Genomic DNA, 18,566 nt, shown 5'->3' on the forward strand with positions numbered 1-18,566 from the left:
TTCTGTAACTTTGCTAAACTTTGAGAAATGCGATGAAATCAATGGGAAAGGAAAAACTGAACTACAATCCCAAATCAGAAAATGTTGGGACAGTATGGAAAAGGCAAATACCCAAAGATGCAGTGATTCTTAAATTTAATTGGATTTTTATTTCATTCCAGACAGTTTGAACCCAAGATATTTATTACATGTTTTGTCTTGGCAACTTCATTTCATAATGTATATCAGCCCTCCAACACATCCATCCATCCATTATCCAACACGCTATATCCTAACTACAGGGTCACGGGGGTCTGCTGGAGCCAATCCCAGGGTGCCAGCCCACCACAGGGTGCGCGCACACACACACACACACCAGGCACAATTTAGAATCGCCAATCCACCTAACCTGCATGTCTTGCATGAGAAACACAAAGTCAAACCGACGGTACCCAAGGATTTTCCGGAGAGACACAGGACCCAAGGAGTCCAGTCTTCGTCTCAGGTCACTGGATAGCGTCTATGTCTCGCAAACAGGGGGCACAAGGACTCTAAAGACTTGGACCTTTGTCCGTTTGCAGAGATATCAGGAGTGCCACACACCCCTATCCAGCGACCTCATGACCGCCCATGCTCTCCTAGTCCATCCACTGACTTCATAGGAAGAGTCACCAGAGTCACATGAATGTCACTGCCGAGGTAAGTAAACCTCTTGATGTGAGGTTGACATTCTCTCCGCAAAACTAAACTTTAACTTTAAGCCCCTGGCACTTTACTGCTTACCTTCTCACAATTTTAGGTCATTCATTGCATTTTAACTGATTAAATTAGTATAAAATCTGGAAAAACTTGAGGTGTTTGAAAACTTTTGACCAGAAGTGTAGCACCTTTCACAAACAGCACTATCACATTACTAGGCTGACCCGCCTTTTAAGTTGACCACTTCTTAAGGCAATTCAATATGTAGATCAATTTGATATTTTATAGAAACTCATTAATTTGGTTATATTTCATTTGAGCGGTATTACTTTAATACTCGTAGTTTCCGTTATTTTTGTGGTGAAATTTCAACTTTTTTTTCTATATTGAGGTCGCCCTTTTGAACCCCCCTGATATTTACTATGTGGTGAAGCACTTGTACTCCATCAACATTAATTATTTCCAGAGACATAATTTTGTCTATTTTTCCAGCACATCGCGCACAAAAGCAAGGGAACGATGGGAGCACCAGAGCTCTGCTCACATTATGTCGCTTCGTACCACAAGCTGCAAGTAGTAAGTCTGTGATAAGCGGAATACCGCTACGCTTTCCACTCACGGGATGGAAGGACAATCCCGACTGCTTTTATATAGTAAGAAAGAAAAAGAAGATATCGCAGAGTCTGGAGTAGAAAAATCATCTTTTACCTGGAAAAACGAAACTACAAATCCCATCGCATTGCAAAATGGACGGCGTGTGTGAAACTCCGCGCCTGCGTAGCACTCACGGGACGGAAGGACACCCGACCGCTTTTATATAGAAGGATGTCTTTAGGCAGTATGGGGTAATGTCTAAGGCAGTGTTTCCCAACCATTTTGGGGTCATGATCCAGTTTTTCACATTCTCGTATGAACTGGTTAGCGATCACGTGAGCGTCCGAGTGTTAGATGAATCAAGCGCGATCGACAAATCTTTTCCTCCTTGGTGAATTGAGCACGATCATCAAAGTGGCAGTTGGGGAGGTTGTCCAGGATTGGCAGGGATTCACATGTGATGCTGGTGCACAACCATCGAGGCGGGTTTCGCCATGGGTCATCGATGGTGGCCCACTGGCAATGCTTCCATAGCCCACAGGTTGGGGAAACACTGATCTAGGGCACTGGGCCTTGATTAACACTGCTCTGTCCAGAAATGAGTTTAATTCAGAGCCTCTCACTGCCAGCAATTTCAGAAGAGAGGAGGGAGAAGCCCAGGGAGAAGCATCTATCCTCTGGCATTGACAAAGGAGTCCATTCTTTGTGTTCTCTGTTAGCCTCCTCTCTGGGGTCACATGCTGGGAATCGGTCACCCATTATAAAAAGCACACGTCTTAACATTTCCTTCTTCCTCTTCTTGTCTTTCAGAAGGAGCTGAGTCTTCCCCGCAGAGGCAGCTTGTGAGTATTTTGCTTTTCTTTTCCTCTACGTGCCGCCCCATGCTAGCTGATCGGCTGGAGGCGAGACAGCACGCACTTGGCCGAGAGAGCCTGTCTGCTTCATGTTGCAAATATTCTGAATATTCAGGCTCTGCGTTTTTCCGAGGAGCTGACAGATTGGCTGTTGCAGCCCCTGTTTTAACAGCATGTGAGAATTTTGGTAGGCTTGTGTCCCCAGTGAAGCGGAGGTGTCTCGGTAAATGTTGTCCGTCACTGTCGCACCTTCAGGGCCAACGTCTGAATCCTCTCCCCGAGTTCTCTTTGACTTATTTTATGCTCCCAGCTTGTGATGAAATCTCCAGGGAAAATTCAGACGGGACTTGGGAGTGTTTGGGTGGGGGAGGATTTGGTGACCTAAAACACCCCCACTCCCAAAAAAAAAAAAAAGAAAAAAAACGCCTTCGGGTCAGCAGGGTGACAGCTGCTCAATTACAGGCTCCTCCCGCTGGCTCTAGTGCGCTCCTCTGGCTCGAGTGGTCATTGTGAAGCGTGGACTTGTGGGCACTAAACTGGATTAGCCTCAGTTTTGAGTTTCAGGAGGGGGCGTTGAGCTGCTCAGGTATTTGTTGGCTGCGGAGTTTTATAAGCCTGCAGATTGTTGTAGCGTGACTGCTAATTAGCAGGCTCCCGCTGGTGTGGAGGAGGGGCCGCGTTCGGACCCCTTGGCAGAGTTATCCAGCTTCAGAATGGCCAGGAGTCGGGAAGAACTCTGTGCACTCTGAGTTGCAAGATGCCCATCCAGTCATGAAGAAGAGGAGGGCACAGGCTGGCGTGCCCGCTGTTTGGATCCAGTAAGTGCAGCACAACACCTCTAGGTATTGCTGGTAACGCAGGCTGCTTGCATTAGACATGGATGGTCGGGTGAAAAGGTATGTGTGTGCTCCTTGGGTGTGAAAGTGTCAATGGTGAGACCAAAGGCATTCATTCACCCGCTCTCCCAACAGGTGAGACCATGTGGACAGCCGGAGTGCCATCAGCATACAAAGACAAAAATATCAGGATGGGTGCCTTGTGTGTGTAGCTGGTGGGGCTGCCATAGTAAAGGGCTGAATAGGCATTTCTCAATTTATTAGTGGACAAGTCTGTCAGTGATATTGGTGGGGTCGCCGGTAATGTTATGTAGTGTGTGGAGGGGCCGTCTGTCATCATACCACAGTGTCTGTGCATGAAAAAGGGCATGGGCCTCATGCTGTTGGCATCAAGATATTTAGAAAACCAGCTTGTTCTGCCCTTGTGTAATCTTGTAAATGTATGTGCCATGAGAACGCTGAGGCCAAAGATCATGTGACTTTTAACAAACAGACGTCTCTGTGTTTGGCCACGGGTTCACTGAAGGGCTCTATGGATGTCTGTAATGGTGGTCTCTCATTTATCCATTACAAACTTTTGCTTACTGAAAAAAATATCTGGTGACTATGCTAAACTGCTTCTTGTTGAACACAAATATATTTTCAGATCGACTGTATCACGTAGGAATTGGGAGAAACGCGAAATGAACTTTGATAGAATTTAGCTTGTCGACCACTTAATGATGCTGACACGTTAGATTTGTTCAGTTCAGTTCAAAATGTTTTGCTGTTGATTTTCGTTTGGACGCAGCGTCTGATGCTTCTCGTTTCATTTGGCCAGCACTAGTGAGGTCCACTTGCCCGGATATCATTGCAATGTCCTTGTGAAACCTTTTGCAGTGTACGCCACTGAATGCACCAGGATTAACAAGGAAGAAGTCCAAGTGTGAATGCAGAAAATGAATCTTTAGTGACATGTCGCACTTCACGATTTCATATGCTTAAAACAGGTCACCCATCCACAGATGGACTGGTGTGCTGCAGTTTCTAAGAAAGTTCTCAGCGACATCTGATTTCTTCTGCCACCGTCACTGAAGGTGCGTCTTATTTGTGGACCAACGAAAATGCCTTCCTCAGACTACGTCCACACTACTGTGTTTTTCTTTTAAAAACACACGGACGTTACTGTCCATTTACACCTTTCATCCACACTAGGCTGGCGTTTTTTAACCCATGAAAATTGAGACTTTAAAAAACGCTTTCCAGAGCCATGAACATCTAAAAACGGTGGCGCAGTGTGGATGAAGGAAAACATACATTTTTGAAAATGCAGACTCTAATTGCTGCCTAATTTGTTTGTGCTTATTATGTAGCATTTTCCTAATTGGGTTCTACTCATTACAACATCTCATTCCCTGACTGGTTACCCTTTATGGTAGAAAACATTTTCCAGCATAGAGGAGATCCTTTCCTGGGCACTTTTTGTGTTGCTTACTGGTGTGCATCTAAATTATGTTTTGTATGGTTTGAATGCTCTATATATACATACACAAAAAGCAAATCATTTACCGGTCTCTACAGTTTTGAGATCAATCAGGTGGCAGGTGGCATCTCCATCACTGATACTTTGCCAGTCCAGTGTGGGTGCAAATCTAAGTCATATGCATTTTTGGATGTTTTAGTGTGGACAGAAATACTTTCGTAAATGATGTGAAAATGCTAATGTGGAAAGAGATTATATTAAAATGAAAATGTAATAGTGTGAACAAAGCCGTAATCTTGGCCGCAGTTATTCATGGGAATATGTGCTGCGTCGGGATCATAATGAAATGGGAGGTCTGGCCCTGGTCACTGTCTAGAAAAGGCGTCCCTGTGACGGACTTGACCCCACCCTGCTCCACTGGCCGGCTTTGGCCTATGCAGGACCTAAAGGGTTTAAGTTTCAAAGATAACCTTAATGTTACAAAATATCAATGGTGTCTTTCAGAGAAAGGCAAACCATAAAAACCTGTGGTTAAAGCGTCAATCTCTTTATAAATACTAGAAGACTCCGCCCTCTGCTCACTTTGCTCGCCTACCCCCAGCGGCAAGTCGCGGCTGAGCCGCTCGAAGGGTGTTGGGGCGTTAAAGAAAGGGATTGTATTTAAAGAGGTGGTATATAGAAGAGTATGTGGAGCGTGGGAGGAAGACGGTTTGGTGCTTAGTTATTATAGATAGAAAATCAGTTTCTTGACTTCACTTTCTTGATATTTCACTACTTCTTCTTCTTTCAGCTGCTCCCATTAGGGTTGCCACAGCGGATCATCTTTTTCCATATCTTCCTGTCCTGGTCATCTTGTTCTGTCACACCCATCACCTGCATGTCCTCCCTCACCACATCCATAAACCTTCTCTTAGATCTTCCTCTTGTCCTCTTGCCTGGCAGCTCTATCCTTAGCACCCTTCTCCCACTATAGCCATCATCGACGGGCATCTATCTATCTGTCTATCTCTCTTCTGCACATGTCCAAACCAACGCAGTCTCACCTCTCTGACTTTGTCTCCCAACCGTCCAACCTGAGCCGACCTCTAATAAAATGTAATATGAAGTACAAGTAAAAAAGTAAAATGTAATTAAACGTAATAAAAAGTGAATTAATTAAATAACATTAATGGCTCATCAAAAACAATATCATGGATTCCTTTATCCTCTAACTTACATTTTATAAACGTTGCTTTTTTGCATTTCTGTTCGCATATTGTTTGGGATATTTTTCTCTGTTTCGGTTATTGGATGATTCTCTTTGTTCTCGATTTTTACTATATGCGGCTCTTTTTTGTTCATTTTCTTTTTTTCGACGTTCATTATCAGCTCTTGTTGCTGTTTTTTTTTTGTGATCTAAAACATATAATTTGCTTTCCTGTCTTATAACCGACTGCGTTGAAGGGTAAGTTAGCAGCACAGAGAGTGTCACGGGATGGGACAGAGAGAAGATGTGCGCAGTAAGAGTAATGATTGGACGAGCGGTGTGGAGGGGCGTGGTCACGGCTGAAAATCACGGACACAACAGAAAACTCTGGGATTGGCTCCAGCAGACCCCCCGTGACCCTGTATTCGGATTCAGCAGGTTAGACAATGGATGGATGGATAATAGAGAGAAATACTTATTTGAAATAGCTAAAAGGCTCAAAAAGATGCAACAAGGAATTGCCACAACGGCAATTCAGAGAGAACAAGTCCAAACACATGATCCAGAAAGGGAAATCCCAAAAACAGAGCAGAAAAAGGTCAAAAAACAGAGAAACACAACACTGACAGTTCAACTCAACTTCAGCACACCACCCTTGGGCTCATCTGGCAGCTGTAAGACGGTCAAATTGGCCTAAAAAAGAAGGTTGCAATATTCCAGTTAAAATAAGTACATATTCAAATGTATTCACACCTAGGTTAATGATTTTGGACGTTGTACATATATTTCTACGTGGTTTTTTATACTTTATTATTATACAGCAAGACCAAACACTTGGTACAAAAAAATAAACAAAAAAATCCTTTTGGTACTCAGGCAGCCATTATTTGTGGTTCAAGATCCACCCGGCATTGTCACAGCGACTTTATGATTTGTAGAGACATCACGAGTGGGGAAAAAAAAAAGAAAGAAAAACAATCTCAGTAATAATGTAATGTTGAGGAGTGCGCTGCCAGCGTGTGTGGCGTGTGAGAGTTTAAACTCATTTTTCGTGGTGGTTTTATGGCTTGCTGTCCTGACAAGGATCTCGAGACTTATGGGTCAGTTAGTTAGACCTCGACAGGGAGAGAGTAGCAAGTGAATTAGAAGAGCAGGCCGGCAGGTCAAAGGTGGCCTTGGTTTATTATTTAGGAGGTGTTCAATGGGCAGCAGCAGGGTACCATCAATATCACGGTATTTGGAATAGAAAACCTGTTGGCACCTGTGGACTATCCCGGAAAAGTGGCTCCTGTATGGATTATGGGACTGCCAAGTCAGGGTCCGCACAGTCTGTCTGCTTTTTTTTTTTTGTCCTTTAAAGATAATGTAGTGTAATATTTACATTTACTTATTTTTGTGACGCCTTTATCCAAGGTGACTTGCAATATTCATGATATAATTGGTTCCATTTCTTTTGGTTTTCCAATTGGAGCACAGACAGCTCAAGAGACTTGTTCAGGGTCACACAGCATCAGTAGCAGGATATGAACCCACACTACCTGTAATATTTGAATACCAGTAATGGCACACTGCACTATAACGTGCAGTGAATACAGGGAGTGCAGAATTATTAGGCAAGTTGTATTTTTGAGGATTAATTTTAATATGGAACAAACACAGTGCTATCAGTCAATCCAAAATGTTAATAAACCTGAAACCTGAATGTTTCACAACGGAAATGTGAGTGTGAACATCATCAGGGGAATACATATGTGCGCACAATTATTAGGCAACTATTAGTGTGCAGATTTATTATGCAACTAAAGGAAAAATGAAAATTTTCCCATCTCACTTGTTTCTTTTCATCTGTTATAGTGAGAATAATAAACAAACACCTCAAAATTTACAAATAAACATCTCTGACATTTCAAAAAAAATCAATCAATCAATCAATGACCAATATAGCCACCCTTCTTTCCAATAACAGTCATAAGCCTTTCCATTCATGGAGTCTGTCAGTTTCTTGATCTGTTGACATCAGCTTTTTGTGGAGCAGTGACTACAGCCTCCCAGACACTCTTCAGAGAGGTGGATTGTTTTTCTCCCCCGTAAATCTAGCGTTTAAGAAGTGCCCACAAGTTCTCGATAGGGTTTAGGTCAGATGAGGAAGGGGGGCCATGTCATTATTCCTTCATCTTTAAGGCCTTTACTGGCTGGCCACGCAGTGGAGAACTTCGATGCAAGTGATGGAGCATTGGCCTGCATAAAAATCATGGTCTTCTTCCTGTTTCACTGTTTGAAGAAAGTGTCTTCGAAAAACTGGCAGTAGGTTTGGGAGTTGATTTTGAGTTCATCTTCAATGCAAAAGGTCCAACTAGCTCATCTTTAAAAATACCAGCTCATACCAGTACCCCACCTCCACGTTGGAGTGGAGCTCTGTGCCCATTACTGATCCACAGGTCCATCCATCTGGTCCATCAAGAGTCACTCTCATCTCATCGGTCCATAAAACCTTTGAGAAAAATCTGTCTTCAGATATTTCTTGGCCCAGTTTTGACGTTTCAACTTATGTTTCTTGTTCAGTGGTGGTTGGGTTTCAGCCCTCCTTACCTTGGCCATGTCTTTGAGCACTGAACACCTTGTACTTCTGGGCACTCCAGGTAGGTTGCAGCTCTGGAATATGAAAGTACTGGAGGATAATGGGTTCCTGGTAGCTTCACGTTTGATTCTTCTCAAATCTTTGGCAGCTAATTTGCGTCTTTTGTTCTCAACACGTTTCTTGCGACCCTGTTGACTATTTGCAACAAAATGTTTGATGGTTCTGTGATCACACACCAATATCTTAGCAATTCCAAAAGTGCTGCATCCCTCTGAAAGACTTTTTACAATTTTTGACTTTTCAGAGTCAGTTAAATCTCTTTTTGGCCCGTTTTGCCTGAGGAAAACTAGCTGCCTAATAATTCTGCACACCTTGATATAGGGTGTTGATCTCCTTAGGCCACACCCTCCCTCATTACACAAATACACATCACCTGACGTGCTTAAATCCAATAAGCATTCAAGTTAATACAGCTTGGAGTTGGAATATACGCATTAAAAATGATGATATGGTCAAAATACTCACTTGCCTAATAATTGTGCACACAGTGAATACACTTGACTTCTAGTTTTTATCATTCGTTTGCTCAGAGGTTGATGCGCTTGGTGCTTCCTGAGCAGCTCTTCTTTTCTCCACCCTAGCGGCCCGCTGCTTCTCTTCTTTCGTCGTCATCTTTTCGCGTCAAAACTGATTAAGTTAGTTTTTGTGTTGCAATTACTTAGTACATTTTCTTGAATTTTGCACTTAAGCAGGCACTTAAGTCTTCAGTCTGCCTCAAGAATGATTAGCGAAGGTGGCAGGGAATGAGAACGGCGCCCGTACGCTTGCACCGCACGGCCTCCCTGCTGCGTCCTGCCAAGAGTTGATTCTACAATAAAATAAAAATAAAAAGAGTAATAAAAATCATCACGCTGAAGGTGGATGGTAGTCGTCACGTAGTATATGTGTACCAAATTTGAAATCAGTAGTTCAAACGGTTTGCGAGCGACAGGTGATTTAAAATCCTGGACAGACAAACGAACAGCATATTATATAAGAAGACCAGTAACGGCGTACGGCATGATGGCGTGCAGTGAATACACTTGACTTGAGCATTCCTAGTTTTCATCCTCTTCCTCTGTACGTTTATCATTCGTTTACTCAGAGGTTGATGTGCTTGCTTCTTCCTGAGCAGCTCTTCCTTTCTCCACCCTAGCCACCCGCTTCTTCTCTTCTTCCGTCGGCATCTTTCCACATTAAAACTGAATAGCTCAGTGTTTGTGTTGCAATTACTTAGCATGTTTTCCTTAATTTTTCACTTAAACCGCCACTTAAGCCTTCAATCTGCCTCAAGAATGATTTAAGATACGAAGAGGTAGGGGAGGGGACGGCGAAGGTGGTAGGGGTGAGAATGGCGCCCATACACATGTGCCACACGGCTGCCCGCTTTTGAGCGTTGATTCTACAATAAAATAAAATAAAAAGAGGATTAACCTTGGAAGTCACTCGTCATCCCAGAAGCAGATAGTAGACGTCACGTAGTGTATGTGTACCAAATTTCAGGTCAAACGGTTTGCGAGCGACAGGTGATTGAAAATCCTGGACAGACAGACGGATAGACAGCCACGATAGCGTATTATATAAGAAGACAGGTGGCCGGAGTATTTTTAGTTACACCTCATTGTTTTAGGCATTACTGTATGTGTCAAACCGGCAGCCACGCAAGACGGATATGAACTCTTTGAGGGCTGAATATTTTTTCCAAAAAACATAGTTTCTGAAAAGCAATGGTTTCAAACAGAAAGCAACATAAAATGTCTGTTGCTGCATGCTGCGGCTGCCAGTTTGCCAAGAATGTGTGGCAGGCTTGCTGCCAGGCTGTCTTTGCGTGGCTGGGACATGGTCACAGTGCATTGCAATCTGGTTTCTACCTCTTATCATTGTTAAGTGGCAGACCTCCTGGCGAACAGTGCCGTAGGCGTGTTAGCTACATGGACCGGTTCAGCACCACAAATAGCTGGGGACCAGTCAGCTGAAGCTGGAACCTCACATTCGTTTTCGATCACTTGTATCAAAATCGGAGTCCGGCATGTCATAGTCCAGTTCAGAGATAATAGGCAAAACTTCATCCACGGAGTATTTTGCTTTACGCATTCGCTTTGATCTCTCGCTAGATGTCAGTCCCATTTTTGCCGTCGTTTGCACCGTGGTACTCATGTGAGCGCAGGAAATCTCGGTCAAACCAATGAAGCTAACTTTCCTTATAGCAACGAGAGTCCAACTAAAAGATAACGGTTGGCTGTGTCACCGTTTATAGTTTGTCAACTCCTGCTTTTGACAGAAGTTGACATCAGCCTCGAAAGAGTTAATTGTAGGGCGCTTTGGTCAATTATTTTGTGATATTCATTAAAAATGACAGATCATGTAAACATAGACTTAGCCAGGTTTGAACCCCATTATATTTTATGACATTTCCTACTGATTGATGACAGATGGAGTTCTGATTCATGTACTTCTCTCATCTCCTAAACCCCAAATGAATGCCCGGCTACGCCCCTGCTTGTAAATGCGACGCATCTGTTTACTGGGTACGTTTTCACAAAGCAGCTTTTTAACGCTCAGTGCTGTTGTAGTAACGCTTTAGCTGAAGTGTGCGTCAGAAGCACTTCCCAAATTTTGCATGTTGTTTCAGTTTTGCCAACGCGTTTTTGGAGTCTCCCTGCAAGGCTGTTGTTTCCTGCCAAGCGTCTGCAGTGTCAGACATGTCCATGTTAACTTGTATGGCCTTCCTCCTCGAAACTGAAAAGCGCCCTCTTCTGGAACAAGCAGAAAACTGTGCTGAGGTTGTGGATGAGTTTAATGCTCATATTGTTAATGTCTTTATGTTTTAAATATACAACATACATGTCTCGATTATTGTTGATACTGATATTTTGGCAATAATAATAATAATAAATTTTATTTGAAGCGCCTTTCAAAAAACTCAAGGTCACTGTACAATTAGATAAAAATTAAACATTCAATAACTTAAAAATTTTAAATCCAAATAAAACAACACCAGTAACAATTGCTAGCAAATAAAGGCTGGCCAGCTGGTTCAGCTTCATATGATGTGATATGAGTGGTGGGCAAGGGGATGGGGGTCTCGGTCTAATGTTATTACTGTGGTTCAGAAAGCACCTGCTGTATTTTATACAGTGCCCTTCATAGCCTGCACCCTCTCACGGTGCTCCGTTGACTAATAATTGCACCTTTCTTATTCAGCCCCTTCTTAGTGCAGTTGGCACAGATTATAATCTGTTGTTTTATAGCACCTTTCATAGCCAGCTTAGTCTGAGTGCACCTCACAGAAAGGCCGCCTCATTCATGCCCAGATTATTTTGAATGTGCTTTGTGGAGTCAACGTTTGTAACACCTTTCATGGCCAGTTTGATTCTTCAGCTCGGTTTTACTGTATTTTCCCAGGGTAACAATTGTTTCATTGCACCTTTCATAGCCATCTCATTCTGATTGTACTTCACAAAGCAATTGATTTATAGTGCCTTTCATAGCCAAGCTCAGTATAAATGTTTGTTTTATAGCACCTTGACCCTGCCTTGCTAGCTGAGATAGGCTGCAGTAGACCCCCGTGACACTGTTCAGGACTGAGTGGGTTAGAAAATGACTGACTGACCTTTCATAGGTAGGCTGGTATGAATGTGCATCGTGTAATGATAGGTTTATAGTGCCTTTCATGCCGAGCTACGTCAGAAAGTAACACCAAGTCAAGTCAAGTTGGGGAGCATGCACCGGTACAGTGCGTTGCCGCACCCACTACACGACGAAACAACTCGGGATCCCGGTTTGCAACCCCCTAAGGCAGACACACGGTCCAGTCCCACCCTCCAGAAATGACCGTCTGTCTGCCACAGCCAGGTGTTACGTGGGCGGCCCCTTGGCCTGGTCCAGGCACTCAGGTCCCCAACAATGGGGATATTACGAGCCAGATCACGGGGAAGTGTGCCACATGGCCGTAGTGCTGTAACCGACGCTCCCTCACAATGCAAGTAATGTGCCTCATTCAGGACTCCATGAGAAACACAAAGCCAAACCAATGGTGCCCAAGGATTTTCCGGAGAGACACAGGACCAAAGGAGTCCAGTCCTCTTCTCAGGTCACTGGGTAGCGTCCATGTCTCGCAACATATATCAAGACAGGAAGCACCAGGACTCTAAAGACTTGGACCCTCGTCCTTTTGTAAAGTTATCAGGAGCGCCACACACCCCTTTCCAGCGACCTCATGACCCCCCCATGCTCTCCCAATCCGTCTACTGACTTCACAGGAAGAGTCACCAGAGTCACATGAATGTCACTGCCGAGGTCAGTAAACCTCTCGATGAGGTCAGCACTCTCTCTGCAGACAGACACACTGCTGATGGCCGAGCCCATGAGGTCATTAAAGGCCTGGCTGTTGGTTTTTATCAGGACACTCACAAGCCCAGACACTCGATCTCCCCGATCAGAGCCTCCATTGACTCCGCGAAGATCACAGCATCGTCAGTAAAGTCAAGATCCGTGAATCTTTCTTCACCAACAGATGCCCCCCAGCTACTGAACCACACCTTGCCCAACGCCCAGTCCATACAAGCACTGAACAGAGTAAGAGCAGAGCACACCGCTGATGAACCCCAGAATCAACTGGGAAAAACGCAGAGGTCCTGCCTCCACTCTGCGCAGCACTCACAGTACCAGTGTACAGGCCGGCCAGGATATCCAGCAACCTTGAGGGGATCCACCAAACCCTCAGGATGTCCCACAGGGCAGCTCGATCAACTGATTAGAATGCTTTACGAAAATCGACAAAGGCTGCAAAGAAACTCTGCCAATATTCGCGTAACACCAGTAATTGTTTTATAGCGAGCCTGGTATGTATGTACTTCACAAAATTATTGTTTTATAGTGCCTTTCGTACCCAGCTCAGTGTTACCATACTTCAAACAGTAATTGTTTTATAGCATCTTTCATAGCCAGCCTAGTATGAATGTGCATCGTGTAATGATAAGTTTATAGTGCCTTTCATGCCTAGCTTAGTTTCACTGTACATCAGAAAGTAACACCAGACATTGTTTTATTAGCACCTTTTGTAGCCAGCCTAGTATGTGTGTAGTTCACAGAATAATAGTTTTATAGTGCCTTTTGTACCCAGCACAGTTTTACTATATTTCATAGAGTAATAATTGTTTTATAGCACCTTTCATGGCCAGCGCATTCTGATTGTACTTCAAAGAATAATTGTTTTGTAGCGCCTTTCAAAGACCAGCTCAGTTTGAATGCTCTTTACAAAACAATTGTTTTATAGCACTTTTCACAGGTAGCCTAATATGAATGTACATTGCATAATTATAGGTTTATAATGCCTTTTACGCTTATCTCAGTTTCATTGTAATTGTTTTTAGTACCTATTCTAGCCAGCCTAGTACATATGTAGTTCAGAGTGTTATAGTGCCTTTCATAGAGTAATAATTGTTTTGTAGTGCCTTTCAAAGACAAGCTCAGTTTGAATGCTCTTTACAAAACAATTGTTTTATAGCACTTTTCATTGGTAGCCTAGTATGAATGTACTTCACAGAAGGACGTGTTTTTAGTGCCTTTCTTACCCAGCTCAGTTTTTCTGTATTTTATAGAGTAATAATTGTTTTGTAGTGCCTTTCATAGGTAGCCTAGTATGAATGTACTTCACAGAAGGATAGGCTTATAGTGCCTTTCATGCTTATCTCGGGTTCAGTGTAATTGTTTTATTAGCACCTTTTGTAGCCAGCCTAGTTTGTATGTAGTTCACAGAGTTTTATAGCACCTTTTGTACCCAGCTCAGTTTCACTCTACTTTAGAAAGTACCTGTAATAGCTCTCATAGCCAGCTCTGTGTGAGTGCTCCACAGTAAGAATGGTTTTATAGCATATTTCACACCTCCTTCATCTCCATGTGTTTTAGAACATCATGCCAATCACATGTGCCCTGCCTCTGCAACAGCAACATTTCTAGTAGTGTCCCAGTGTGTTTGTACTTGAAGGGGGACCGTGCCTTTGTCACTCCTGCTTGTGCGTCTCCTTTGTTAGTGAGAAAGCTAAAACCACTTTGATGCACTCGCTCAAACGCGTACATGAAATTGTTCCCGAAAGCCGAGTGAGTCTTCAAGGACGCTTCTCCTGCTACTGGGCACGACCTGTGCGGCTCTCATTCCTCTCTCGGCAGCTTGAGCTCCTGGCAGGCCAAAGGTCGGTGTGTTTCCGTGATTGATGGAGGCAGTGATTTGTCCTTACTTGCGTGTGCTCCGCTAATCCAGGCTCTGCCACATGCTGCGTTGTCTCGGTGTAGAATGCTGGCTGACTGCTTTTGTCACTGTCTTAGCATGCGGCTGGCTTGTTCTGACAGGAATGTGAAGCCGTTTCCACTCCTCTGCAGGTTAATCCTCTCTGTATGGCCTCACTCGGAGCAGCTTGCACAAGCGTCTGGTGCCATACTGCTTAGGACTTGATGATCCTTGACTTTTCTTTTAATATTTTAAACTGTCCGCAAGCCTAATTCTGGCTAATGAGTGTCCATCCAAGCCATTAGGTCAAAGTCATTTCTGCCAGTAAGCGTGTTTTAGCTGCTGTTCTACAGTATGTCCTTCAGAGGGCAGTATTCTACTGCGGTACGCTCTGTTTGTCGCCTTTTAGAGTTGGACATCACCATTCACTTTGCTGGTTCAATTCTGTTATGGTGTGTAAAATCTACAAATTATTCTCTATTATTATTTGCAATCCCAGCAAGATTAATTCAGATGTAGGACACTTATATAGGCATTATAATAAAAAGGCATATCCTCTTCCCTTACACCTCATTTTTATAACAGTTGTTCACAGCATAGTGCTAAAATGTTTTTTACAGCCTGGGAAAGGAAGACTGAGCCGATACCTCAGACTATTGATTACTTTATGGATGGACATCTGGGACAACAATTTGGTTTACAGTCTGGGAAAAGATAGATTAAAGAGTTTGAGCAAAATGTATCCATCATATTGACAGCCAGCCAAGCAGGTGCATACAACAATCACGTGTTGTGAAACTAAAGCATGAAACTTTATAATAAATATGCTTCATTTGAAAGCAACTTCAGAAGAAGAGAAATAGCGACGACGGACGTGCGATATTAGAGAAGAAAACAAAGACATGTATGACCAGTTTTCATCCGATCATCAGTTAACAGCATTTTCATGAATATCGATTGCTAAATCAAACGCCACCCCGGGGCATTCCTCCTTGTCATCTCTACTTTTTTTTGTAAGCTTTTTCTAAAGACTTTATATATATATATATATATATATATATATATATATATATATATATATATATATATATATATATATATATATATATATATATATAGAGTACAGGCCAAAAGTTTGGACGCACCTCCTCATTCAATGTGTTTTCTTTATTTTCATGACCATTTACATTGGGAGATTCTCACTGAAGGCATCAAAACTATGAATAAACACATGTGGAGTTATGTACTTAACAAAAAAAGGTGAAATAACTGAAAACATGTTTTATATTCTAGTTTCTTCAAAATAGCCACCCTTTGCTCTGATTACTGCTTGGCACACTCTTGGCATTCTCTCGATGAGCTTCAACAGGTAGTCGCCTGAAATGGTTTTCACTTCACAAGTGTGCCTTATCAGGGTTATTTAGTGGAATTTCTTGCTTTATCAATGGGGTTGGGACCAGCAGTTGTGCAGAAGTCGGGTTAGGTGGACGATCATTTATTGTTCAACAGGACAATGACCGCAAACACACCTCCAGGCTGTGTAAGGACTATTTGACCAAGAAAGAGAGTGATGGAGTGCTGGAAATGGTCATGAAAATAAAGAAAACACATTGAATGAGGAGGTGTGTCCAAACTTTTGGCCTGTACTGTGTATATATATATATATATATATATATATATATATATTGTGGTCCCCGGCCGGGGCGCCCAGGAGGACCAGAGGAGGGCTTGTGCCTCCTCCAGACTGCAAGGGGGCGATCGCCCTGGTTGTATTGGGGGTCAACCCTGTAGGGGCCCGTGGCCACCGCCAGGCGGCGCCCTGGTGCCTGAGGGACCCTGGAGCCAAACACTTCCACCACACCAGGAAGTGCTGGGGGGAAGACGATAGGGGACACCCGGACGGCTTCCGGGTGTGCAGCCGGCACTTCCGCCACACTGGGGTGTGGCCAGGACTGATTGCCGGGAAGCAGCTGGAGCCCATCCAGGTTCCCATTTAAGGGGCCGCCTCCCTCCAGTCAGCAGTGGATGTCGGGCGGAAGAGGACAGAGCTGGAGAGAGGACGGGAGGCGGTCGAAAGAGAGGCACAGTGACTAAGAGGCCTGGATTTTGGGGAATCGGTGCAAGAGGCAGTTTGTGTGCATTGTAAATAGATTGAAAATAAACGTGTGTTGGGTGAACTATGTTGTCCATCTGCCTGTGTCCGGGTCCCAGTCCACAATATATATATATGCCTGAGCCTGAGATTTGCCATTACCTCTGTGCTGTGAGATTTATTAAGGCTGAGGGTGAGAGCTCCACCCAATAGTAGGGAACAGGACATAAAGTAAGGTATTCTTGGCTGATAAATGGTCTTTAGTCAAGAGTGCTGAGCCTTTGTATGTTTAAACGTGTTCTTGTAGATCAAAAGTAACATTTAGGTCTGAGATATCATTAAAACATCGTATGTTGTTCGTGCCGATAATAAGTAAGTCTCTTGAAGTGCTGAGTGACAGGCTGTGTTATTCCTAAAGCACTTGTGTAGTTTAAAGTGCTAAAGGTTAATCAGCGTGTGTGTGTCATTCATGGAGCACAGTTGTGGTTAGGGTCTGCGTGTATGCATTTAGCTATGTATGTGTGTGTTCATCTTAAAGTGCAACAGTAGAACAACCCGATAACGAACTTGACGAGTACACTTACCCTTGAAGAAAACAGGTAAAGGGTAAGAAGAAAGACTATGATAATACAGATTCTTTTTAAGTAAATTGATTCATTTTATTCATTTTGAATCTTTTGATTCATTTACAGTCTTCCCTTTATATGAGTCACAAATAAATTATTAAAAAGCTCCTGGTGAATGTTGCATTATATGTTAAACAGAAGGGGAAACAGCATGAAAAATACTGACAAATACATAATTACAATAAGAATATGAGTGAAAATTGAGGTTCTGCTTAGCTATGTGAAGTCATGCCGCGCTGGAACAATCTACTGACTGCTAACAACGCTTTGGTTTTAGGATTTGCAGTTAGTTTGAAAATGACACCACTAAATTAGATTAGTTTAGATGTGCTTTATTAAACTCCAAAGGGAAATTCACGTGCATACCACAGCAAAAACATAAAATGCACAAATACCGACTCAAAATAAAATAGAAAGCCACAGAATAAAAACATATACAATAAATATTACGCTAAAATAACTGTAATAGTTTCAGTCTGTGCTGTCTTCCTGTGGCTTCCGGCTGGAAAGAAGGACAGGAAGCACTGAAGCGTCTGATGGCAGCAGGCAGAAACGATCTTCAAAAGCGCCTCTTATTATGCCATGGAGGCATGAGCCTATGGCTAAAAGCACTCCAAGAACGCGCCCCCTGGAGGGGATGGGCAGAATTGTTCATGATGTCACCCAAATTTTGCCACCATCCTTTTTTCCGCAACAGCCTCCAGAATGTCCAAAGTCAGTCCTGTGACGAGTTGTCTTTTCTGACACACACAGACAGACATACACCGAATGTCCAAAACACACACGTTTGTTATAATCAACAGCACCACAATGCCTTAATCAGCCAACTCAGTGCCTTTGTTACTTTAGTCTCTACGTACTTCTGCTGCCTTTACTCCTCTCCTCCCGAGCTCCGTCTTCTTTCTCCCAACTCGGGCTCGTCCGCTGGAGGGAGGCGGCCTCTTTTATAACAACCCAGATGAGGTCCAGGTGCTCTCTGCCAATCTTCCGGCTGCACTTCCTGGTGTGGAGGAAGTGCTGCATGAGCACCCAGAAGCACTCTGGGTGTCCCTGGAATTCCTTCCCGGCAGCACCTCCATGTGTGGCGGAAGTGCTGCCATCCAGGGTTCCATAATCGTCCGTGTGCCCTCTGTAGACCCAGCTTAACTGACATTTTGTATCGTAACAACCAACCATTTATACAGGAAAATAATGACTATTAACAAGGTTGCCCAAACTTTTGCATCCCACTGTAGTTGTTAAAAGTTAGGGGTGCAGTGGTTTCAATTATGCTTCGCAAACAAGGAGACCAGGAGTACTCCCTGTGTGCAGTTTGCATGTTCTCCCACTGTCTGCATCGTTTTTCTCTGGAGATCTCTTTTTCCTCCTACTGTCCAAAAACATGCATGTTTG

At 43.4% G+C, this 18,566-nt stretch overlaps 1 protein-coding gene across 4 annotated transcripts in view; it reads left to right on the forward strand.

Annotated features, from left to right (window-relative positions):
• Positions 1 to 18,566, forward strand: part of mast2 (microtubule associated serine/threonine kinase 2) — a 457,031-nt gene that overhangs the window by 240,130 nt on the left and 198,335 nt on the right. For 3 of the 4 annotated variants that reach the window (XM_039735193.1, XM_039735194.1, XM_039735196.1), the window contains one exon: positions 2,083 to 2,114. In XM_039735193.1, the coding sequence (XP_039591127.1) occupies positions 2,083 to 2,114 (32 nt within the window). Of the gene's footprint in view, positions 1 to 2,082; positions 2,115 to 2,165; positions 2,945 to 18,566 lie in introns of those variants that run through there. The other variant, XM_039735197.1, reaches the window with a different exon arrangement.

Source organism: Polypterus senegalus, chromosome 14, assembly GCF_016835505.1.
Source record: "Polypterus senegalus isolate Bchr_013 chromosome 14, ASM1683550v1, whole genome shotgun sequence".
In the NCBI taxonomy this organism is placed as follows: Eukaryota; Metazoa; Chordata; class Cladistia; order Polypteriformes; family Polypteridae; genus Polypterus; species Polypterus senegalus.